Genomic DNA, 26,110 nt, shown 5'->3' with positions numbered 1-26,110 from the left:
AAAACATGTGTTGCATGTAACCTGCTTTATATTATGCCCCCACCATAGAACAGGTTCAATCTAAATGACAAAAGCATCACCTCACACAAATAGCTTTTTTGTAGTAGGAATACTCACCATCCACCCTCCAAACTGTTAAAGAATGTAGCGTCTGAGCTGTACAGGTAGTTCTGTGGTAGAATGCTTGCCTAGAATGCAACAAGAAAAAAAAGAAAACACCTGAGAAGCATAGGCTCAATCCATAGCCTCTCCCTCCCTCCCTCCTTACCTCCCTCCCTCCCTTCCTCTGTCCTCCCCCCTCTCTCTCCCTGTGTGTGTATCTGTCTGTCTGTCAGTCTGTCTCTGTCTTTCTGTCTCTGTCTCTCTCTCAGCACATGCTCACATACACACACATATGTACAATATGTACACATATTAAATTTTCTGTAGTCAGCCTGTGATCTTGCTAGGCAATAAGGACTCAAGTCACCAAAGGGCTGTAACCTCATGAAGTAGTAAGCAGTTAGAGTACTTACTGTATGCCAAATGGGAAACTAGTGAGATCAAATGCATTTATTTAAGGCTAGCCTCGCTCTAGAGAAGCTTCAACCCCCTGGCCAACCCTGAATTTAGGTGGCTTTTCCACAATGCCATGGTGGCCAGACATCATGATGCTACCAGAAAGTTATTTTTCTACGAGAACTGTGGTTGTCAGGAACACGTCATCCTTCATTTTGAAACGTAACATTTTCCAAAGCCTTTACCTTTATAGAAGTCAGGAACTTGAACTTTGAGTAGTTTATTTATTTTATATAGTGTCAACAGAAACTAGAGCTATTTCAAGGCTACCCACAGATAACATCTTTCCTGCACTTTGTTCATTCAGTTAAATCAACATTAATTGACTGCTTGTCACATGTAAGGCACTAGGGAGGCTCCAGGGAAACCTTAGTGAAAAAGATAGCAAAATGGGCTTAACACATTTAGTCATAACCACAAGTCATAAAAATAAATATTTGCCTTTGAGTCATGTGTGAGGAGGTCTTAACCTGAGACAGAATTTTGAGTACTTTGTGCCAGAGCTGATCATGGTGATCAGAAGATGGGACATTCACAAGCATAATAAAGAAAATCAATACTTCTTTAATGAACAGAAAAAAAAAACATGTGTGTTGCATGCAACCTGCTTCATATTATGCCCCCTTATTCAGAAGATGGGGCATTTACAAACAGAGGAGGATAGTTGGCATGGATCTTATAGGAATGTTTTCCTTGGAGACAAGATGATTGGGGTTGTGTGGGCAGGAACTTGTACAGAAAGAACTGCCCAGTATGCAACCTCACCCCCTGAACCTCAGTGCTATTGACTCTTGGCCAGAAGTATACCCATACCACCAGAGGTTCCACAGCCTCTGCAGGGTACATGCTAATAGGGGTTCAGACCTCTGAAGACCCTGCAGGTGGAGTGTCTGCTAGGCAACACTCCAAGAGCAGCCTCTTCTTTAAAGTTATAAATAAATAAATAAACAGACCTGCTTGTTTGCATAGTGATATTTGCTGATTTCTACAGTATAAATAGTCCCGTGTGGCTCATAACATCAGCCAATGATGCATCCATAAATGTGATTCTGGAAACAGACATGACCCACTTCTCTACAGATTCTATCTTACAAGCACTGTGTCTATATATAACCACAGGCACAGATCAAAGTAAGAAATAATAAAAAAAAAAAAAATTAGCAACTTCTGAATATAACCAAGCATCATTCCCTAAGAAATCTTTTAACAGCCAATTCTTTCCCAAAAGTTAGGAATAAACAAACAACAAACAAACAAACCTGTCACGCCCACTCATCTACTCCTAAAGTCTGCAGTATCAGGCTTGAAAGCCTGATCATGGACCAGGGGCCTACGACTTCAAAGGGAGTTTGCCTCCTGGGTATTCAGTCACTTACTGGCATCTCCTAACTCAGATGTGTTCCAGATTAGTCTTCCCAATCGTAGACATGCCTTCTTATTCAGACATAAAGGTGCCCCAAGAAATGATTCGTAAATAGTTAAAACTAAGATTAAACATTGTTCCCTGGCCAGCACAGCGTTCCAATATATCCTAATTCATTACCAAGCTGTTGTTAGCTTGGAATTTCTCACAAGGAAGCTGTCTTATCAGACAGGGTGTCCTCAGAGTTAGGAATAGAGGTCAGGCACTATTGTTAACTGTAAACATTGCTAGAATTCTCAGAGCAGTCCCTCAGAAGACAGAATTGCTTTACATACTAGAGAGTAATTGAAGGGCTTCCCTCACTTAAGGGCATTCTCAGGAACCGCTAGATTGGGACTTCCTGGTGTTTGCCCGAGCGGGAAGGGCACTACTGCTCTTTTGCTCCACACCTGGCTGCCTGATCTTAACAAACTTGATGTGATGTCACTTGGCTACTTGACTTTTGTCTTGCTGTCTGATCTTACTGACCTTGATGTGGCCCTCACTTGCCTACGTGACTTTGGTCATTCACCCTGTTTTCTGTATACTATATAAGCCTGGTTTTCATTTTGTGCACAGATTTATACAATCAGATTCAAGAGAGAGCATTCAAGCTTCAAGCCTCATGCAGTCCGCAGCCCCCACCCCCCAGGTCCAGAGTGCTTGGGCCGGGGTGGGGGGGTGGGGGGTGCCTCACCTGTCCAGAAGAGGTGGCTGCTTTAGACCCAGTGTGTTTCAGGTGGCCTCAGATGTACCTCAACCACTGAGCTGCCAGATTTTTCATTTCTCTTTTATAATGACTGTAAAAGTCTGATGACATTTTTGAGAAATACATTCTGATCCTGCACTTCTATGTATTATCTCTGCCATTATTTCTTCGCCTATGCCTTGTCAACCTGACTAGGACCCTGTTTCCCCGTGGGTTGAGGGAGACCCAGACTGGCCAGCCACATGGCACAAACCTACTTGATAGCACTTGCTGATTTCTGTGGTAAACGTATTCCTGTGTGGTTGTAAAGCAATGTATTAAAACTGTGGCTTGTATTATTTTTAGCAATGACTGTATTCCACATGAGTTCAGAAAGTTTGCTCATTTATCAGGCCAGCCCACACTCTGATAGGTGGGCATCTTTCTTGTGATATAGCCACATCCCTGTTTACATGAAACCTTCAAGGTTCTCTTTCTCTCTCTGCAGATCAGCAAACAGCAGCTACAGACTGTTAAAGACCGGTTCCAGGCTTTCCTCAATGGAGAGACCCAAATCGTGGCTGATGAAGCCTTTATGAATGCTGTCCAGAGCTACTATGAGGTAAGCCCTGTCTGCAGCCTGAAGCACATGCCTAGCCTACCGAGCTGAGAAAGATTGCAGAAGGTGTAGCACCTTGGCTGATGCAGAGGTGTCAGTAGTCATCTGACAAGAGACACTACAGTTTTACTGTAGGGGATAATGCAAATAACTCCTGCAGTTGGTCATTGGATTGATGATTTGGTACGCAGAGTACTTGACACACAAGCCTGAAGACTTGAGTGGAATCCTTAGCTCCACATAAAAGTCTGGGTTCAGTGTTGTATGCTTGCAATCCCAGTGCTGGAGAGGTGGAGATAGGGGAATTCCTGAGGTTCATCAATGTCTTAGTTACTGTTCTGTTGCTATGAAGAGACACCATGACCATGGCAACTCCTATAGAAGAAAGCATTTGATTGTGGCTTGTTTACACTTTCAGAAGTTTCATCCATTATCCTTGTGACAGGAAGCATGGTGATGCTCAGACAGACATGGTGCTAGAGATATAGCTGAGAGTTCTGCACAAGCATCTCTCAGGCAAGAGAGAGATTCTGAGCTTGGAATAGACTGTTCAAAACCTCAAAGCCCACTTGCAGTGACACATTTCTTTCAATAGGTCCACACCTCCAAATCCTTTCAAATAGTGCCACTCCCTGGTGACCAAGTATTCATATCTATGAGCCTATGAGGGCTGTTCTCATTCAAACTGCTACAACTGATCAGTCAACCTAACTCTGAAAGTTCCTTCCAGTAAGATCTGTTGCCAAAAGCAAGCAAACAAACAAATAAAAAGGTGTCTCAAAAAAATGGCCCCAAAAGAATGAGATCAAAAGTTGATCTTTAGCCTCCATATATACATGTACACATATGTGCATGCACATACATGGACACATGGACATGAAAAAAGCTGCTGTTTTCAAACTCATTTTTATAAATAGGCAATACGCTAAGTGTTACCCTAGACTGTAGAACACTTTTATAGTTGGTTATCAAAAATATTTTCCATCCTATTGATAGACTAAGAAAAATGCAGAAAGGGCAAATCAGCTACTCTAATCAAATATTTCACATAGAAGCTGCCTGGAAATGAAACCAATCCCCTCCTTTTCCCCAGATTCCGAAAGCCAGTGGGAGAGTAATGAGAGAACGCTTGTCAAAACAGGCAGCCCCTTCTCATGTTTATGCTTATCAACTGGAGTTTGTAAATCTGTATATTACAAATCCTAATTAGGACGCTTATTTAACTAATGATGCAAATTACAAGAAAGTGTCATTTCTGTTAATTAAAATTGAAAATTAATCATCATCAGCATGCTAACGAGTCTTTGGAAGTTACAATATCTATAGTGATTTGTGAGTTTCATTGATAGTGGCTAGTTCTCTGTGAAAGGGCTCCTTCTGGGTCTGGTGAGGCTACAGGGAGAGAAGGATTGAGTCTTTCCTGTTAGGATTTGAGTAGCATAGAAAAGAATGGAAGGATTAGAGGTCCAACTACTTTCTTCATTGGCTAGGCTTTAGAGAGCCTTAGATTATCATTTCTGGCACCTCCTTCCTCCATTTTCCTTCTTCCCTGGGCTGTTGAGAGGCTAGTAACTCTTCCCTAGCCCTTGCAAACCTTCACATACATCTCTGTAGGCCTCTACCTCTGCCAGGACTTTGTATTTCAGATGACCTGCAGCTAGCTCAAACTGGTTTAAACCTAAAGGGGATTTTTTTTCAAGAAACTTTGTTTCCAGGTTAGAGCTAGCCTTAGGCATGGTTGCATTTGGAGATGCCAATAGTATACCAATAGTATGTGGATAGTATGTACCCTTCCTCCATATTTCTGCTGGCTCCATCCTGCATTCTCTGCATATAGGAGATGCATGCATGTCCCTACAGGTTAGCTACTCCAGGGACAAAGGGAACACACTTCTTTGCTGAGAACTGCCAAAGCCCAGGGACTTTTCACAGTGGGTAGGGTTGAATTAGCCTGACTCAAGGCTCAAGACCAGGACCACCTCTGTAATCTGAGTTTAGACTTAGCCTGTTCCAAGCTTTGTAGCAAAGTATAGGTGTTTCCCAGAGAGAAAATGGGAGTTGTTATTATTGTCATTTGGTCAGAACTGTGTGGCTCTATTCTTAGCAGAGGAAACCACCAACACCACTGTTTTTACTACTTCATTCTCATTCTCTCTCATCCTATCTCCCATCTCCCCTTCCTTTTCTTCTCTCTTTGTCTTCCCTCAGTCTATTTTTCTCTGCTGCTCTCTTTCCCTCTGTCCCCTTCCCTCTCTCTTTTTTCTTCCTCTCCACCTCTCTCCAGTGTTTGCAAGTATTTACCTGTGCACACTTGCACTCTCGTGTGTGTGTGTGTGTGTGTGTGTGTCTGTGTGTGTGTGTGTATGTAAGCTCGTATACACATACACTGTCCTCCGCCCCAGTATACCATTTCTTCCCAGTTCAACCTACCAATAGCAATTATATTACATTGTCCTCAAAGGTCCTGAGAGTACTACAGCAGAACAGTAGACAAGTTAGTAATAGCCATTGCTGTTGTGTAGCTAAGGGATAAATTGTTCACATACTACTTACTACCATAGTAGAGAGCTATAAGCAGAAATAAAAGAAGCTGAGAAAGAACAATTTTTACCCACTTGTGTGCCTATCTAGCTCAGTCTGAGACTAACCAACCATCAGTAGATGCAAGGGAAAAGGGGAATGAGGAATTGAAGGAGGCCAAATGCTCTAATGGCTGTAAAGAGTGCACAGGTTTGTTTTGTCCATTCCTAGTGGCCCTGATTGCCAAGGGAAGTCAAACAGGCTGCAAATTATTCCTTGAATCTCTTGAATTATGGCTATGAGGCCCCAGGGCTACAGCAGATTCGATCAGATGTGATCCAGTCACTGTGTCCTTTCACATCCACATGGTCTTCAGGCCAGGCATCAAGTCACCATCAGGATCCCAAGATTTTTAGATAAATGTCTCATACGTTTGAATCTACAATTTCTTCATTTATAAAAGTACCCCCTGCATGTGTGTGTGTGTGCATATGGTAGTTTCAGTTTATTTCTCTTAATATCAAGCATTATTCTTATTCACATTCTCACATGGGATATTTCAGTTTTCAAAATATAGTGTGTATGTGTGAGAGACAGAGAGAGATTGACTTATTAACTCATGCTACAGCACACATGTAAAGGTCAGAGAACAACATACAAGGAGCTTGTTATTGCCCTCTGCCTTATTTTTGAGGCAGAGTCGCTCCTGTTGCTTCTGCTTTAGATTTTTATGTGAGTTCAAGGAATTGAATTCCACTTGCTAGTCTTGAGCTATGAATGCCTTTATCTACTAGGCCATCTCCTTGGGCAAGATAATCTACTTTTTAAGACAGGAAAAGATCTGCCCTAGCCATAGTCTGTCAGCAAGAAAGTAGCAGCTAAGCCAACCTCCCTGTACGTGCGTATCTCTTAGGTATAAATGTGTTCACTAATAAAACAATCTGGTGAGTCCTTAGCAATCATATGGGAAGGCAAGGCTAATGAATGGATCTCATGTATCTACATATCTTCCCCTGACATTCGGACCTGTCAAGAAGATGTTAGAGGACTAAGGAAGGGTTATGAATGTTGTGGATAGAACTGATCCCAAGAAAAAGCAAACACAAAGAATACAAAGAGATTTACTTGTGTTCATACAAGCTGACTGGCAAGAGCTGTGGCTTCACTTGTCTTTTGGCACACTAAAAAGCCAGGGAAATTAGTGTCCGGCTAGTATCCTCTGTTTTCTGGCTGACTCACCTCCTTCTGACACTCTGTTTCTCCCCATTTCCTCAGTCCTTAGCCCCCCTGCACATGTTGATGTACTTGTGGCCACTCCTGCAGTGGCTGAAGTCACATGGTACTTCTCTGAACTGAACTGATAGATCACTTTTCGTTTCAAAGTCCCCTCAGCTCTATCCTCATCAAAGATGAGGCTGGATTGACCTCATGTGTTGGTGAAAAACAATGAGCTCCAAATGGGTTAAGTCACTTCTGAAGTGAACACAATGCCCTTAACACATACTAAGTGACTGCTCTGTTCAAGGAAAGGACCTGGAGAGTTGACATATCCAGAATTTACTGTCACCATCCTGTTTGCTCATGGCTATGGGGTCTATAGAATCTTGGTCCTAACTCACTTTTTTGGAGGCCCACATACATGTCTTCTGACTCCTATTTTCCCATCTCATTCTGATATAATCTGGTTAATCAGCAGGGTTTCTGCTGGAAACATCTTCACTGTTCTTACCAGTATACTTCAACAAGTATACATTGGACTCAGCTGTGTACCAGATACTATGTTAGGTACAAACAATTTTACAAACAAAACAAAGAAGCTTTGGCCAGGTGGTGGTGGTGCACACCTTTAATCCCAGCACTTGGTAGGCAGAGGCAGACGGATTTCTGAGTTCGAGGCCAGCCTGGTCTACAGAGTGAGTTCCAGGACAGCCAGGGCTATACGGAGAAACCCTGTCTCAAAAACAAACAAACAAACAAACAAACAAAAAACAACAACAACAAAAAGGAAGCTTTGGGAGATGGCTCAATTGATAAAAACACTTGCCATGCAAGTATAAGGATATGGGTTTGAATCCTGAGAGCCCATGTAGGTAAAGATGTACACAGTAGCATATGTCTGTAATCACAGTACTTTTAGACCAAGACGGAAGGTGGAGAAAGAAACTCATGGGTCAGCTAGCCTGAAGTAGCCAGGAGTGAAAAGGAGACCCTGTATCAAACAAGGTGGAAGGAGAGGACCAACACCTAAGGTTGTCTTCTGACCTCTATCTGTAGTACTTATGAGTCCGCATGCACACAGGCAAATGTAAACACACACATACACAAACATACACAAATACATACACATACATACACACACATACACTCACACAAACTCACACACACACTCACATACACACACACATACACATACACACATGCACACACACACACGTGCGCACACCCGTGCATGCGCGTACACACACACACACACACACACACACACACACACACACACACAGTCACACACACCAGAGTAAAGGAGAAAATTAAAAATGAATGAAAAAGGAAACCCTTTAACACTGTCTTCCCAAAACTTAGAATCTATCCTGAGATTCAAATATTTACCAAATAGTCATGAACTATGGCAGATGAAAGCTAGAGAAGGGCTTTGAGGAAAACGAATGTGATAGTGAGAGTTTAATTGGGCTCTCCTTGGTTTGTGGGACATTAGCATCACAGCTGGGGAGAAAAAGCATGGCTCCATTGCTGTTTGAATATTTCTAAACTAATCATAATCCTTAGAGCTGACAACAAAGAAGGGAAGCCCTTGTTTATGACACCAGTGCTCCTTACCTGTCCCCTGGAAGGACTTCTCAGTTGGCTCCTTCTACTATTGTGCCATGCCCCAATTTACAACCATCAGTGTTTCTCTAGTGTCCTTAAAATGCAAGCCAGTGGCTATAATGCCAATACACAGAGTCGTGGATATTTAGCCATTCATGTTTATCTCATGCCAGCACCCCCTACACTTTATTGCCATGGCCTACACTCAATTATCCCTGTTTCCTTAGACAAGGTCCTTTTGACCTTGTTACACAAATTGTTCCTTCAGTCTGAAATATGTACATCCTTACTGGTTTTCTGTCCCTTGCTCACATTCACTTACCTCAGGAGTACTTACTTCTGCGGGGTTTAATGACTACCTTAGACTCCCAAATAGGCACCCCTAGATGCTGGGTTCTTCTTGATTACCATAGACTCCAGCATAGGCACCCTGACCTGCTTCAGGATATTTGATGACACTGTGAACCCCAAGATTGTGTTATTTACTGAAAAAGGAAACAAAACAAAACTATTTTTAGTTGTGGTATGGCTCAGTGCTTAGTACACACCTTTAATCTCTCTGGTTGGACTATAGACCTGACCTTAATACATATCTTTAATCCCAAACAATGAAAGTAAAGTTAGTTGGTGGAAGGAAGCACCATGTTTGAAAGTGATGTCTAATTGAGTGGCAGACAAAGTGATGAATCAGAGAAAGATTTGACAGACTAGGATATGCCCAACTCTCACACAAACAGGGAAGAAAGAAGCAACATAAGAGGGGGAAAAGAGGAGAGGCAGAGGGAGAAAGGAGAGGAGGCAGTTTGCTGGGAGAGTTTTACAGAAACAGGGTAAAGAGAGAGACAAAAGTGAAGCTAGAATGAGTCAGAGAATGAGTAGGAGCCAGAAGATCAGAACAGATTGCTAGAGTTAGTTTGAGGCCAAGTGGTACAATTCAGTCAGAAGGGAAAGAAGCCAGATTGAATCAGTTAGTGTGGAAAAGAGTTTGAGCCAGAACAGTCAAGTTGACCAGCTAGAGTTCAGAAAGAAAAAGAAAGGGTAAGCTTATTCAGCAGTAAAGTCTCAAAAGCTGAAAACATTCTAGACCTAGATAGATTGTATGGAGGCTAGAAGCTTCCAGGAGTAGGCCCAATTTAGCAGACTAAGGCTGTAAGCCTGAGACAACAATTACATCAAGAGAATAAAAGATACTTTTACACCCACCTACCTACTGGGTTCTCCTTGACCACCATAGATTCCCACAGAGGCAACCTACCCCTGGATGCTTGACTACCAGAGACTCTCAGAGAGGCACCCTTGACTGCTGGGTTCTATGTTGTCAGTGGTCATTCCAGAGTGTGATTATTTTGTATGAAGTTATTACATGATTTCTGTTGCATTCTGTGAATGCCCAGTTTATGCCCAGTTCTACTATTGTACCTCCAGTACCTAGTGTGCTGTGTCCAACCTACTACATGCTTAAAAATGGTCATGAAGACATTGCAGCTGGAAGGATAACACTAAGACCTCATAAGTCAACTTTCTCATCCTTCAGATGTGAAATTGGAAAATCAGAGAGGGAGGGTGATTTATCCCAGGTGACATAGAATCTTAGTTTTGCATCCCCATCCATGATGCTGCATCATCTTCCTAAAGATGCCTCAACTTGCTTAGTAACTTTATTATTCTTTGGTGAATGTATACATTGTGCGTGCGCGCGTGTGCATGTGTGTGTGTGTGTGTGTGTGTGTGTGTGTGTGTGTGTGTGTGTATGTAAATTTAGAGGTTGATACTGACCTCAGGTCTCTTCCTCAATACCTCTTCAACTTACATCTTAACACATGATCTCTCATTGCACCCAGAATTTGGACATTTGGCCAGGCTAGCTGGCCAATAAGCTTCAGGTTTCCTGCTATCTTCACAGTTCCAGTGCTTGGATGATAGTTACACATCACCATGCCCAACTTTTTTTACAAGGTTGCTAGGGATAAAACTCAAGTCCTCATGCTTGCACATCACATGCTTCCCTGACTGAGCCATCTCTCCAGCTCCCTATTCTTTGAGACCTAGACCTGTAGGTGAGACTCATAATATGTCAGGTTAAGCACATCATCATTAAGCAGAGCAGGCTCCCAAGTGAACTCTGGAGCTCATGAAGTCTGGGTCAGACCAGAAAAGTATTTAACATGTTTCCTCCAGTTGACTTAAGAATTAACTCTCACATCTAGTTGAGTTGTAGATCCCAGGCCATCAAAACATGCCACGGTCTTCACCCAGGAAAACAAATCCTCAAGCCTCTTTTCTAAACCACTTCATCAAATGAACAGTAAATGGAGGCTGTATTGGTAATATGTTTTCTCCCAGTATGACTTTATCATAATGCACAAGGCTGACTGCTTTCCACAAGACACTAGGCAATACCCTCTTAGAGCCTGCAAAGCAAGTACTGGTGTCTGGCAAGGTGGTGAATGTTTGATTGGCCTCTGGAAGAACTTTACGCACCTTTTGGAGCATGACCAAGATACAGCTCCAAAGTGTCAGGTTTTGTTTTTTTTTTTTCCTCTCTGTGAATATAAAGTTGTAGCACCAGCACTTTGTATTATACTGTGTATGGGCTTATGTGAGCTTCTAGGTGTGGGCATAGAGCAAGAGAAAACTGTCCTTAGCAAGTAGCGAACTCCCAGGGCTCAGGCAGCAAAGCTGGAAGGTCCTCTGCTTGGTGGAAGAACCCCAAAGAGCAGGAAGAAGCAGAGTGAAATTAAAAGACCATGTGGATGCTGAGGAGAGAGCTTAAAGGGTCAAGGTGCTTGCTGCACAAGCACAAGAACCCAAGTTCAAATCCTCAGAAACCACATAGAAAGCTGAGTGTAGCTGTGCATGTATCTGTAACCTTCTCACTGTGGGGACATAGAGACAACAACAATACAGAGCCTGCTGCCTGCCAGCCTAATGCCAAGTTAAGCAACAGACTCTGCCTGTCTCAAGGAAATGTGATGGAAGGTGATCAAGCAAGATACTGAATGTCCTCCTTGGACTCTGAGTATGTACTGGAGAGGGTATTCATGCATACCTGTGCACATATGCCACATACATACACAATGTATATACTCTTGGGCCTATGGACTCTCTTTCTCTCCCCCACTCCTCCTCTTTCTCTTTATCCCCATGTGTCTGTGAGTAGACACTATAATCAGGCAGTGGTACTTATGATGGGCAAGTCCCTACTCCTCTGTGAAATCTTGTTTCCCTTCTACCCCCAGGCATATCCAACTTGTGGCACATAGGTCATATGTGATGGAGGACAGAATCATAATCTTACTAAAAACTATGAATTTTTGTGTTTCTTTTTTCTGTCTTTGGAAGTTGACTGTACAGTTCATGCATGTTTGTAGATGACAGAATCATGTTACAATGGCAAAAGGTTGCACACACCTTTCATAGTAGACTGAACCTACCAGCTACATTATTCCTAGTTCACTTACAGAGTATCATGTGCTCTCCAGAGACTGAAGAGACTTGAGGAACACAGAGACACTTCTTGTACATGTAACGTTGCATGTGAGTCAAGGAGACAGAAAATTAGCACATATTTTTCTGATATAAATTTCAGTTATGATAAGTATCCTTTAGAGAATAAATGAGATGCATGTAGTGGTTAACATTTAAGTGCTGTATGCTAGATACCTAATGACAATTATAACAACCCGTGAGACATTTAGGGATTCAGGCACTGTTGTAAGTGCTCTTTTCAAATGACTCACTTAATTAAAATAACCTGTATAGCGTTGAATATTACCCTCTTTTATAGACAGAAACAGTAACGTTCCAAAGAGGTTCACTTACCATAGTTTATATAGCCACTGGGCCGCAGAAGCAGAGGAAAATCCAGCCAGTCTAACCATAGCCTATGCTTTCTCTGTGCCTATTAGGAGATCAGTCCTTGAGGCCATTTTTGAAGCTCAGTAGTTCTTTCTGCTGTAGTCTTGACTTTTCACAGTTTTATTTAGACTGAAGGTATTATATGAAAAATTCCAGAGTTAAGCAATTCACACACTTTAAATAGCTCTTATTATAATGTACTACTATAATTGGGTTCTCACTGGAAAGTCTTCAAGCAGAACAAACAACACAGTGCCAGCAAAATACACTAATATCTGTGGTTTCAGGCATTCACTAGGGGTCTTGGGACACACCCTCAAATAATGGAGCTACTATACCATTTTTATTCTTGACTTAAGACTTGGGCACTGAAGAGTGTGTGAAAGGAGCCTATCTGAAATCACACAGCAAGGATGAGTAAATCCATGGTCCATGTAAAGGACGCAGTTTATGGCAGTGACACCTCCATGGCTGACTCCATCTTTCTTGGCTGTCCCTTGCTCAGGTGTTTCTCAAGAGTGACCGTGTGGCCCGCATGGTACAGAGTGGGGGCTGCTCAGCCAACGACTCTCGGGAGGTCTTCAAGAAACACATTGAGAAGAGGGTACGCAGCCTGCCTGAGATTGACGGCCTCAGCAAGGAGACTGTGCTAAGCTCTTGGATGGCCAAATTTGATGCCATCTACCGTGGTGAGGAGGACCCCAGGAAGCAGCAAGCCCGGATGACAGCCAGTGCGGCTTCTGAGTTGATTCTAAGCAAGGAACAGCTCTATGAGATGTTTCAGAACATTCTTGGGATCAAGAAGTTTGAACATCAACTCCTGTATAATGCCTGTCAGGTAAGTGCCTCTTTTTTAGGCCTAGAACTATGGGTCAGTGGAACCACTTTGACGAGCCACTTCTTTTTGGGAAAACATTAAAAATCATATATTTTATAAGTGTGCTGATGAAAGATTGATTATTTTGAAGACTAGATTGTAATTATGTTTTTTATCAGATGTTAAAAGACACTGAAACATTTATGTGAGCCCTTAAGTGGGCCTTGACCTCATGAACCATAGAACTGGCCTCATTATGGCTGAGGGGTGAGTAGGCCCTGTGAGCATTGTGTGGCCTTGGTGTGGACAAACAGCAATCAATCAACAGTATGACTTTATTACAAAGGCAATTTTATCTTAAACTGGGTAGTGTGTGCAGGGTAAGGCATTCCTGTGCCTCTAGCTAAGAACAGAGCAAGACACAAAGGCTGGGTTTCCAGAGTGACTGACAAAGAAATCCTGTTTGAGTTTGAGTTGAATCACAGCCTTATTCCCTCACATCATGAATCTTTGAGAGCATCAGAATGAGAGATAGACCTTGGATTCTGCTTGGTCCCATCCCCAAATAGACCTCTAATTTGCCTGGGTGAAGCCTCGGACGGCAAGTTACTGGGTGGTTCTGATCTCCTACTTACCAATCTGGTGCTATCCATTCAAGCAACAAATATTCACTGAGTTTACTTTGCAGGCTTTGAGCTATTTTGTGTGTGACACTTGAGAGCATGTTTAAGATGCACATTTCAGCTACATCCCTAGAGAGATTCAACCTGGGGCCAGCCCAGGAATTTGAATTTCAAACAAGGACTTCCCTTTCTGGTAACTATGTTTTCCATCCCTCCCTCCCCCAGGAGCTGTCAGAGTCCCTCAAGCTTGCTCTAGTTCCCCTGGATCAATCCCAGGCCCTGTAGCAGTTTGAACAGAGACACTGTAAGAGATTAGCCAAGAGTGACCCTTGTTCAGATTCACAGTGACTAAGGGAAACTCTCTTCTGGACTCTCATTAGCTTTGAGGCCTTGGGGTTTGTGACCCTTCCCATGATGATTTGAAATTATAATGAACTAAGTGTTGATTGAACCTTATGAGGCTAGGCGCTTTAATTCAGTGAGAGTTAAAGGACACATCTCATTGTAAAAGTTTTCATTAGCTAGTGCTATGTTGAAATGGCAGAAAGATGGAAGAAATGAAGAATTGTTAATCCTTATCTCTACAGGGAAGCATTGGGCTTGGTTTTTATATCTTCCATGTGAACTTCTCTATGCTTCTAACCTTTTTGTCTTAAGCATATATTTATTTTATAGATCAAAAAATAGCAAAAATTCTCAGCAAATAAGTAGTGAAAATACTGAGAAGGAGAGAAAATGACCATCTGAACCTCTCTCTAGTTTTTTGCTATTAACATTGTGTCTTCATGCCATTGCCATTTACAAGGTTTACTGGTATGATAATTTGATATGTCTTATTATAACCTACTCAAATTCACTTGCTTTCTTAGCTCATCTTTTTCTTAAGGAGTAATATTTAATGAAATCCCAACCTTGACATACTAAGGGATTTTTCTGTTTTGTTTTGGTTTGGTTTTGTTCTTGTTTTTTAATATATACATTAAAGTGAAACAGAGCTATTAAAATAGAAACCCATCATCACTAAGCCTTCTTAGGTCATTCACAGAATTGAGGATGTGAAACATCAGCCAAAACAGCCAGTGCTTTGACATATCGAGATTTGTGGGCTATCTCTAATGCCACGTCTAAAATAAAGCCACACTGTGCAGAGCAGCTTTCATCTACTGTGTGCCTAAGTTGGCTGCAAAGAAGAGAGAGCAAATACCCTTTCCTCCAGCTGCCTGCTAGAGTGCACTTAGACAGGCCAGAGAGGATGCTGGACTCTGCCAAACCCTGTTACGAGGAGTCACAGATGAGAGGTTCCAATCCTCTTTCTCAGAGAGCACTCTACTTTGCAAGAAGCTGCCAAAGCACAAGAACAGGGATATGGACACATAACTAACGGAGTTGCTTTCATTCTGACCCACCGAAATTTTATTATTTAGTTTTATATTTTCTATGCCTTTGTGTCCTTACAAGACAAATAATACCTAGGTGCTTCCAAAGCGCAAACTATCCATAGCATTTTCTTCTTACGCACAACACATCGTGGAGGCAGGGAGCTCTAATCTGTTTGGGGGAACTGTTTTCTGCAAGTTTGAGTGATGTCCCTTTCAGAGAAGCTTCCAGTGACTGCCAGTCTCCTCTCAAAGGAGAGGAGGTATTTATGAAGGAAGAACAATTGTATCAGTTCTGAATCAGTTCTGTTGTAACATGAACTGTCTATCAAAACACACAAAGAAAGCAAGGAGCCTTCAAAATAATCTCTCTGTGTATGGAAGTGTCTAATGGTCCATTTTGTTTGAGAATGTGTGGACTGACATCAGAAAAAAATTGCTCATAACTCACCTAATATTCCCTGTAACACCAATGGCAACCCATTATGATGTCAGCATTGTTTCCAGTTTTAAGAGTGCTGGGGAAGCTATTACCTGGTTATTTCAGTTGCATTCCAATGCTAACTCACAAACCCAAGGTGATCTCGCTGAGATCCATTGTTTCATGTAATAAATGAGTTGTTCCCCCATTTCATGAAATCCAAGGCTGCTACTGATTGTAATGATACAGTACTTAAAATATTTTGAAAATACATCCATTCTCCCCTTCCTCTCATTTGTTGTCAATTTCATGCCCAGTTGATCAATTACTTGCTGCTGCCTACACTTGTACTTAACATCACATGTCATCCTGAATTACATCGTTCTAAAGTATGTGAACACTTCTCTTGAAAACACATTGCAGGGTCTGGAAAGATGGCTCCAGCAATATGGTTCTTCCTACAGAAGCATGTGAACGAATCCCACATCAGTGTAAAGCAAAGCCGGATGCTATAGGCAGTTATGACCTATGTTCTGGGCAGGTAGAGACAGGAGGATCCCTGGGGCTCACTGGCTGGCTAATCTAGCCTAACTATCAATTCTCAAATCCCAATAAGAACCCTTGTATCAAACAACAAGGTAAATAGCTCCTGAGAAAAGACACCAAAGTTGACTTCTGACCTCCCACAACCCACAACCACACAAACATACACTCAAGTGCACATACATGTACACATGCATTCTCTCTCTCTCTCTCTCTCTCTCTCTCTCTCTCTCTCTCTCTCTCTCTCTTCCTCCCTCTTTCCCTCCATCCCTCCCTCCCTCCCTCCCCCACATATATATACCAAAAGAAAACCACCATGAAGTTATTTGGTTGTGTGTTAGAAAGAATATAAGCCAGCTAATGTTGAAGAGATATGGATGAGGAAAGATGTTTCCTTTGGCTTTAATTCTGATATTTGATAAATGCCACACTGATCATATGTTAACTGCAGAGCCTTCAGAGGAAGCATGCCTTTGACCTTCTCCAGAGTCACTATCTATATTCAATGGGCAGTGATGATAACATTCATGTGCCCACTATCAGGAAATGACCTTGGTCATCTGTAAATTTCTAGAGTGTTTTCAGGTAAATCTGGAAGACCTGGATACAGGCAATCTATCGATATCTTTACATCTCTAATACTAAATTCACTATGTAATTCTAATAGAGACAATCTATAAGTACCTTTACATTCCTAATACTGAGTTCTTCATCAGACAGAATTCTCATTCTCTTAGCATTTCCTTTCCTTTTCATCCATCAAACCATCATGCCTTTGATGGTACAGTTTATCTTATTACTATCTGCCTTGGACTTGATTAACACTTGGCAGCTTTTCACATAGTTTATTAGACTCTGAAGAGAAACCTCAAATTACCAGGCTTTCAGCTGTGACCCAGATTGCTGGGTTGTATCATACCTCATTACAGAGTCCTTAATCTACACATAGCAGCATAGTTTTTTCCTGGGTCACAAGTTCCCTAAAGTTGTATTGACTGAAAATTTGCTTCTTAGTGCTGATTCTATTTCTTAATCACTACTTTTCACCCTGTAACAATAATAACGTTCTTTGTATAATATGGTTTTACAATAAATAACTCTTGAGATATTTTGAAATTGTAGAATAGGCAGTTGTAATAGTCACCTAGTAATGCCATTTAGAAACATAACTCTATTACTTATTCATTCTCTCAGCAGATTTTAAATTATCTGTTGTGATCTCAGCATTATGTGTAGTGGTCTGGGGATAATACTCAGACTTTTACATTGCTCCAGGGTGACACATGGCATAACTCCAGATAGTCTTCTTTGCCCACCCCACCCATCCTCATGACTTTAAGTGCCATTGTGCTTGAATATTATATGTTTGTGTTATATTTTTACATAAAATTGACCACAGATTTAGCAAGTTCAAAGAATACTCATTTGTTATCACCCATTATTAAAACTCAGACACCTCTCTTCAGATTCTCTGTTTAGGGTCTCACAAGACCAGAATGAAGGCATCAGACAGATTTTTCTCATCTGGAGGCTCAGCAGGAAGGAATCCACCTCTGAGCTTCTCATTGGTGACAGGACTCATGTCCTTGAGGCTGTACTCCAAATGATCAACAGAGAGATGCTCTGCTGTCCCTGACCCCTGGGTTTCAAACTGTCTTTTAAATGGGATTAAATCTGTTGCCAAGATAAATCTCCTTTAAATTCAAGTGATTAAGATTTTGATATCTGAAAAAAAAAATGCTTCATTCTTGCCATAGAACATCAATTAGAAGCAAGTTATCAGGCCTATCTGTGGTGGTGGGAGGGACTATCACAGGGCATTTGTCATTCTGGATCATCCTAAGGTTGTTTCCAGTTGCTCCTGTGACTAGTTAGTCCCCCTCCTTGGTGAGCAATTTAAAGGAAATGTTCCCTGATAAGCCTGCTAAAATTAGCTTAAGTGTCTTTTTATGCTTTTGAAACAGAGCCCTCCTGAGCAGGATAGCATTCAATGCAATTGTTACCTTCTGGCATCACATTCTCATTTGTTTATGTGTGTCTGTTCCTTTCCCTTCCTCCGAAGACATTATTATCCAACCCTGAGTAGATAGCTTTGTAAAAATAAGTACACAATTCAAACATGTACAGAGGATAAATTAGGAAGAAATTTATTTTAGAACAATTCTCTGTTAAGCATAGCATTTTACCACTTATTATTGATGAATGAAAATTGAAGGCTAAGGAGATAGGCATGATTATTTTTACACACAAAAAAAATTAAATCTTGGCTCAATACTTGGTACTCCTAGACAAAGCATTATTAACATTTATCAGAACTAATCAATATTTTGATTTATAATCACCAGTGCTAAGAACACTGCCTTGTATAAATATGCATAAAAATGTCTGAAATATGTTTGGGGCCATTTTAGAGAGCTAGGAGTTCTGTCCTATCCAGAGCCAAATTCACTTAATATGTTTTAGGAAACTTAAGGCAGTGACATTACTGGATTTTAAAATCAAATGTGCTAACATGATATGAATCACAGAGGAGGGATGCCAATCATAAACAGCATACGAGCTTTGCTTTCTGTAATTAAACTGTGATCTTCCTATAGAGATCAGAAAACTTTGCAGGTGAAAGTTTCTAGTTTGTAACATGCATCAGTCCTGAACTAGAGCCAAAGTATTTCAGGAAGCATTTGTTAGCACTTCATGGCATGATGGTATGTTTGGCACAAAGTTAACATGTCACATATTAAGAATGAAGACTACAAGTAAGATACATGATACAATAGGCAGGTACTGCAATAAACCTATTGGATAGTTATGCATTCATTTTTAACTAATTTTTTGTCTTCCCATGTTCAGAAACTTTTACTCTTGCTAAATTTTCCCATTGTTCCCTACATTTAGCTACAAGTTCTTTATGTGGTGTCATGACCCATACTTTGAGAACCTAATACATGCCCTGAACGATTTGAGATCAAGAACCATACCTGTTACAGGTATCACTATGTAGCCAACATCTGACTATGGAGTCAATTCCTGACTCAAATAAATGTTCAGTCAGTTCCAACAGACTCCTAAATGCAGAAGCCCTGTGGGCTTCAACATCTATGTTACACGGGGTGTGTATTTGCTCCCTTCTTCCTGGCTAGGCAAAGGGCAATCGTGGAGGAATCTGTCCTAGTCAATCTCAGTTGGAAACCTCATGAAATGTAGAATCCCCTGGGAGAGAAGCCTCTGGAAGGCCTCCGAGGAACTATCTTCCTTAGGTTAACTGAGGTAAAAAATGTCTGCCTACTGTGGGTAGCACTATTCTGTTTGTTAGGATACCGGACTATATGAAAAGGAGAAAATAAAATAAAAATAAGCATCACTTCTCTCTTCTTCCTTGCTGAGAATGAAATGGGATCAATCACTCCAGGCTTCTGCTGTCCTGGCTTCCCCACTGTGATAGACCTCAGACTGTCCATCAGCATAAAGCTTTCCTCTTTAAATGGCATTTGTCAAGATATTTTATCACAGAGAGAGAAAAGTTAAACACATCCTCTATCAGTTATTTTTCTGATACTGGGATAAAATACCATATCAACAAGCAACTAATAAAAGAAAGAGTTTATCTTGGCTTACAGATCCAGAGGGGTAAGCATTCACCATGGCAGAAAAGCATGGCAACAGGATCAGAAATTTGAGAGATCACATCCTCAACACACAAAGCAGAAAACAAAATGAAAGTGGGGTGAAGCTATGAACCCCCAAAACCTGCCTTCAGTGATTCATTTCCTTCAGCAATCCATCCTTTTCCCCAAACAATCCTACCTACTAGGGACCAAGTATTCAAATACATGAAACTGTACAGGACAAGTTCTCATTCAAACCATAACAAGACCAGTTGCTATGTGACATCAATCCACCTGCCAGTATGGTTTTATAGTATGATATCAGCAAAAGGGCCACAGTGTTCTAGGGATGAACTTCCCCTCTGGTCACATTTAACTTGCCTCTTTCATTACTCAGTTGATCAAGGAGAGACAGAAATTAATTGTCTTTCTACAGCCATGCACTGCCTCTAACAGTTGATGGCTGTTTGATTGTCTTAAGAGTATTAAATGAGTTTGTTTACCACATGTCCTTTAGTTTTGGCCAAAAGAACTTAAAGAGATCAAAACACAGCATACGCAGAAACTCTTCTCAGTTTGTGGGGACAAAGTTCAAGGCACTGAAGATGTGGAGACTGATAACAATATCTAATTTTCCAGAGCACATCATGATTTTTCATATTTCTTCCTTGATTGTTCCCAGAATACACAGTCAAATATTGTCATTGTACCTGCTGTTTCCAAGAGACTAATGACAGTAGAATGTTGAAATTGGAAGTCAGTAGGAATCCTTCCTGTGATCAGCAAGAAACAGGTTATTTTCACTGCAGCCTTCCCAACTGCCACAGCCATCCCATCACTCTTCTGTCTGTCTCCAAAATGGAATCTTAGGGTTGCTGGCTTCCTCAGTCCTTTCTCAAGCACAGAAGAATAGAACTGTAATCAGAGGTGTTAAGGAAGTATAGCTTCAGAAAAGACGTAACGATGGCTTCCTACTTTTTATACCTTTTGCCAAATGATGGAGCCTCTTACATAGCCCACACACAGTCTTGCAAATTAAGACTAGTCTTCTGCCTTCTGATATGCCTCACCAGCCCAAATATGTTTCTGATATCTCTCTACAACCTTTTTTGCTTTCTAAATGACTGAGAGCTAGGATTTTTAGAAGCCTGGTAAACAGAGTCTAATATACTGATTGCACTTTTTGAGTTAGCCTTTTTCTTTAAACCCTTTTGTAACTCAAAATAAAAATACATGTTTTTTTCCAGAAGGTGATTAATTCTATATTAATCATTTAGTCTGTGGAAACATTAGTCCACTCAGTTGGGGGAGGCCCTGTGAACTGCCTGCTTCCTTACCTCCAGTTTGAACAGTAGTAACTGCCAAACATTTACTCTGTGAGTAAGCATGTGTGTGTGGGTGTGTGTGGGTGTGTGTCCCTGCTTGTCTATACATGCCCCATGCACATGCAATAGCCACAGAAGCATTGTGAGCTGTTTGATATGGATACTGGGAACCAGCCAGGTCTTCTACAAGAGCAGCAGGTGGTCTTTACAGTTGATTCTGTCTCCAATCCCTGTAAGGAAGATATTTCAATAAAGAAGATAGAACTGGGGTCAAAGTGGAGAAAGAAAGAGGGAAGGATGAATGGATGGAGGGGAGGAGGGAAGCAGGAAGAGAGGGATCATGGTAGGGGGTTGGGATTAATCACTTTTCCAAAGTCAATAACATTGTAGCAGAGCTAGAATTTAAAAGCATGGTTTTTCTCTCTAGCTGAACTGGTTGAAAATATAGAATTTCCAAAGAATATTTATCAATATTTCTTTACTCCAGAAAGACAAGTATTAATGAGTCTCAGTTGTTTATATGTTTCTTTTACATAACTTGCTCTTTGGCTAAAAAAAATTTGGGTGAAATAACCTGAGCTGCAATTCTGGTCACTACTGTACTCTCATGTCTTTCTTTGGCCAAAGGTTTTGTGGGAACTATGCTCTATGTGGGGACCAAATATCCATCCATGGTATGATCTAGCATGACTTCTGTTATATGGAGTCCACATGCTTGGACATTGAACAGATTCCTAAGTGAAAGACTAGAAGAGTCTAGAGCCTCTTGAGGTTTCATTCAGAACTGTCACAGTATCACATCACCATGTTCTGTGATGGCAGAGATAGCCAAGCTCCAAAGGTTGGAGAAGCAGATTTCTTCTCTAGACTGGAGGAGCTATAATCTATGTTGCATATGGCTAGGAACAGAAGAAGGAATGGTTGCCACTTTGGAATCTACCTTAATTCTTCAGGTCATGAATGTTGTTAACATCTCCTAGTATACAACTGGTTAAAACAAATATAGTTGTCACCAAGGCACTAGTTTCAGGACACTATGCAGTTATTGAACCATGCAGATGCTCAAGCCTCCCATGTAAAAATGGCATAGAATTTATATGTAGCCCATGTACATCCTTCAATATACCTTGAATCACCCTTAGATTGCTTATGATAGCTCATGGTATATAAATGCTGTATAAGCTGTTATTAGACTACATTTTAGGAAGTCCTGCCAAAAACAATGGTTTGCTTAATGCAGATATGATAGTTTGTTCTAAAATTCTCATTTTGTGGTTGATTGAATCCATAGGTGCAGAATGTTTAGTTTAGGGGACCAACTACATATGTTCAACTCATTTCATCAACTTCTGCTAGTAAGAAAGTAATATTTTAGAAAATAATCCTTTATTGCTCCAGTACAAATGCTAAAATAGGAGCGACAACTGAATAAATGACAAAACATCTGGGCCTGTCAGGCACTTACCTTTCTTGAGGAAAAGACACTGAAATTCTTCAATTTGAAGGTCCTTTTTATTTTTATTTGTTATTTTATGTATATAGGTGTTTTGCCTGAACATGTGTCTATGTACCATATCTGGTATAAATGGAAACCAGAAGAAGGCAATAGATCCCCTAGAACTGGATTACAGATTGATGTGAGCTGCCATGTGGCTATGGAGAATTAAACCTAGGTCCTCTGGAAGAGTAAGTAGACAGTGCTCTTAAACACTGAGCCATCCCTCCAGGAAGTATTGTTCTCAGAGAAGCACTAGGAAATACAGAAAGACAAGACCATCACTGGAATTGTCAGAATTGAGAGACTGCTTAGTATCATTCCAAATGTATTTCAGAGTACATATTTTCTCTGATTATTTTTGCCACTGAGAGGCATTTTCCTCATTATGATCTAACTCTGAGATAAGGATGCACAGCTTTCCCATTTAAAAATATTGGCTTGCTTACAGGAAATCAGGAAGTCCTCCTAGAGACCTGATATGAGAGGGACATTAGGTGTGTAGACTGCACACTGCATGACTAAATTGCATCCGTCCATGCACATACTTCATAGGAGTTGAGCCTCCTATTGACAGTGCTCTCTGGAATAACATGATGCCTGCTCTCACAAAGGTGCTGCTTAATGCACAAGACAAGAAAAAATAAAGTCGACAAATACCATTTCCTGTGAAGAGAGATAAGGGCTGTAGAGAAAGGTGTAGTCAAACAAGAGGTCAAAGGGAAATGGTACTACTTGAGGTTATGTAGGCAGTGTCTCTAGGGTTTGATTCCTATGCTAAGGTGAAGGTCTGGCAGGAGAGAAGCAGTGTTAGATGAAAGAAAATCCATGGCATGCTGGGGATGGGACAGAGCTCAGTGACAAAGTTCATGTCTGTTATGTGTATGACACTGGGTTCAATCCTAATAACCACATACACAGGAAAAAAGATAGGAAAACAAAAGGATAAGGCAAGGGGTGAGGAAGGAAAGAAGAAAGGGAGGGAGGGAGGGAGGGAGGGAGGGAGGGAGGGAGGGAGGGAGGGTAAGGAAGAAGGAAGGAAGTGCCAAGCTTGGTTTAAGGAGAAGTGAAGATGTCAGCAGGTCCCTGTGGTTGCAGCATAGAGATCAGGCTACAGCTGGGAAGAAGTACTTCACTTATGGGAAGGATCTGCAGATCCCAGGGATAGCTTTCTACATATGGGTTAGTCCGGGATTATAAGAAGCTTCCAATGGTTTGCGAGTGAGAGTGAGAGGTTTATTCAATAAGGAGGTGAAAAGGTCAGTATCCGTGGAAGCTTCTGGGGCTTTCTTATTCAGATTTTAACAGTTTGATAAGTCTGTACTTTGGAGAGGGGTTGTTAGCCCTCCTCCTTAATTTTCTGCAAATTATCCACATATGCATTATATAATAGCAAATACTCTAGAAAGAATCCTTTTGTAGTGAGTCATTATTATTTCCTCTGCTCTTCCCAACTCTGCAACTTCTTTTAAGCCAGAGGGAAAAGTGGCAATTAAATCTTTCTATGTAATGACACTAAACACTTTCCTTAGGGTTAGAGTTAGTACTAAGGTTCTTCTATAGAACACAGTGGGGAAATGTGAAGCCAATGAGTTAGGAAAGTTCAGAAGGAAATAATTCACATATTTCTTGGCTTTGTCTCTGTGGAACACTTCTTGTGAACTATCCTATGTATTGGCATAAGCATGCCGGAATCTACCTAATAAATAATCTGTTAAATAGCAGGCCATGCTATTTATTCAAAAACCTATTGTAATCAACTGTTTACTTTTTAATTTGTTGAAAAAGATTTTGTAGAAATGTTTTTTCTTTATCCTTATTGTCTGCTTTTGTACCCAGTTATATAATTCACACAATTTTGTTTGACCTTCATAGCTCCCTAATGATGCAAAAAGGATATCAGCATCTGTCCCCTTAAAGATGATAAAGATGGTTGGGGAGTGATGGCACATACCTTTAATCCCAGCACTTGGGAGGCAGAGACAGATGGATTTCTGAGTTTGAGGCTAGCCTGGTCTACAGAGTGAGTTCCAGGACAGCCAGGGCTATACAGAGAAACCCTGTCTTGAAAAACCAAAAAAAAAAAAAAAGATGATGAAGATGACAGACAGCCAGATAGGGGAAGGAGTAGATCAAGGATGTCACGAATAGCAAAACTTAAGCTTAGCTTGACCAGCTTCCATATATGAATCCTTACTGTCCATAATGCTTCTGATGGCACACCTTTGAGACCCATTCACCTTCACAATAAACATGGACATTAGTGTCAGATCATACAGGTCGAGCTGCTAGCATGGACTTCTCTATTCTAAGGAATCCAAAGAGCTATGTTTTCTGATGAGAAAGTCTGAACTAGTGGTTCTTCAGTTTTGTGTCTCCTAGGGTATTGTCAGTATTATACAACTGAAGTCATTCTGCCAGCAGAATATTGACTGACAGGTGAGGAAGATACAGGCAAGAGTGTGCCATGGTGCTTGTTGGGTTGTGTCAACTTGACACAAGCCTTGACATATCCGAGAAGAGGCAATCATAATTGAGAAAATGCTCTAAGATTGGTCTGTAGACAAGTCTCTGGAGAATTTTATTATTATTATTATTATTATTATTATTATTATTATTATTATTAATTATTGATTATTGACATGAAAAGACCCCATTTACTGTGGGTACCATCCATATGCAAGTGTTCCCGGGGCATATAAAAATGTAGGCTGAGTAAGCCACTAGGAACAAGCAGGTAAGCCGTGTTCCTCCATGACTTCTGCTTCAGTTCCTGCCTCCAGGTTCCTGCCTCAAGTTATTGGCCTGGTTTCCCTCTGTGATGGAATGTGGCCTGAGATTTGTAAGCTGAAATAAGCCTTTTACTTCCCAGGTTGTTTCTGGTCATGGTGTTTTATCACAGCAATAAAAGCCCTACGTAAGGTACCCTTTAAAGATGTAACCCAGATGTTTTCCCCACTCGTGCTCAGGTGCCATTGCTAGGGACTTAAATCTATGACCACATCTTCAACAAAGAATCCTGATATGAGTAGTCTCTAGACGGAGAGCCACATGCCGGCTAAAGCTTCTGAGGACACTGAAGGATTAGAGTACTAGAAAAGGAAAAGAAGACAATGAGAATGGACACTAGAAAGATAACATTGTTATCTTTCATCATTAGAGACAAAGTATATAAAATGATACCCAGCTCAGCAGGAACTCCTTCATATACATTTGTAGGCTAATGGTAAATGTTCACACTGTAGTTGAAGCCTACTCCGTTACCTCTCCCTCAAGCACAATGCTTACTGCTTCTGCTGTTGGTCCCTCCTGTGTGTCTCTTGGCATGCTGTATTCATTGGCAATCGCAGTACTTCTAAGTGTTCTATAGTACTGCTGAGACTCCTTTAAATCTTCGTGACTATAATCCAGAACAGGAGTTTTGGCTGTGAATC

General features: G+C 41.1%; 1 protein-coding gene and 1 long non-coding RNA gene across 30 annotated transcripts in view; one reads left to right on the top strand and one right to left on the bottom strand.

Annotated features, from left to right (window-relative positions):
- LOC116073341 overlaps positions 1 to 20,758 on the bottom strand; it is a 41,335-nt gene extending 20,577 nt beyond the window's left edge. Inside the window, exons 1-4 of the long non-coding RNA XR_004111772.1 lie at positions 20,567 to 20,758; positions 12,436 to 12,600; positions 8,936 to 9,098; positions 118 to 188 (exon numbers count right to left, since the gene is read on the bottom strand). This is a non-coding gene — a long non-coding RNA (uncharacterized LOC116073341). The remainder of the gene's footprint in view (positions 1 to 117; positions 189 to 8,935; positions 9,099 to 12,435; positions 12,601 to 20,566) is intronic.
- The window catches only part of Cadps (calcium dependent secretion activator), a 470,401-nt gene that overhangs the window by 109,364 nt on the left and 334,927 nt on the right, over positions 1 to 26,110 (top strand). For all 29 annotated transcript variants that reach the window (XM_031345056.1, XM_031344954.1, XM_031345138.1 and 26 more), the window contains exons 2-3: positions 3,157 to 3,270; positions 12,977 to 13,309. In XM_031345056.1, coding sequence (XP_031200916.1) covers positions 3,157 to 3,270; positions 12,977 to 13,309 — 447 coding nt within the window. The remainder of the gene's footprint in view (positions 1 to 3,156; positions 3,271 to 12,976; positions 13,310 to 26,110) is intronic.

The sequence above is a fragment of the Mastomys coucha genome, unplaced genomic scaffold (genome assembly GCF_008632895.1).
Source record: "Mastomys coucha isolate ucsf_1 unplaced genomic scaffold, UCSF_Mcou_1 pScaffold10, whole genome shotgun sequence".
NCBI lineage: Eukaryota > Metazoa > Chordata > Mammalia > Rodentia > Muridae > Mastomys > Mastomys coucha.
The sequence above is the reverse complement of the archived record's forward strand: the minus strand, read 5'-3'. Positions and strand labels throughout refer to the sequence as shown.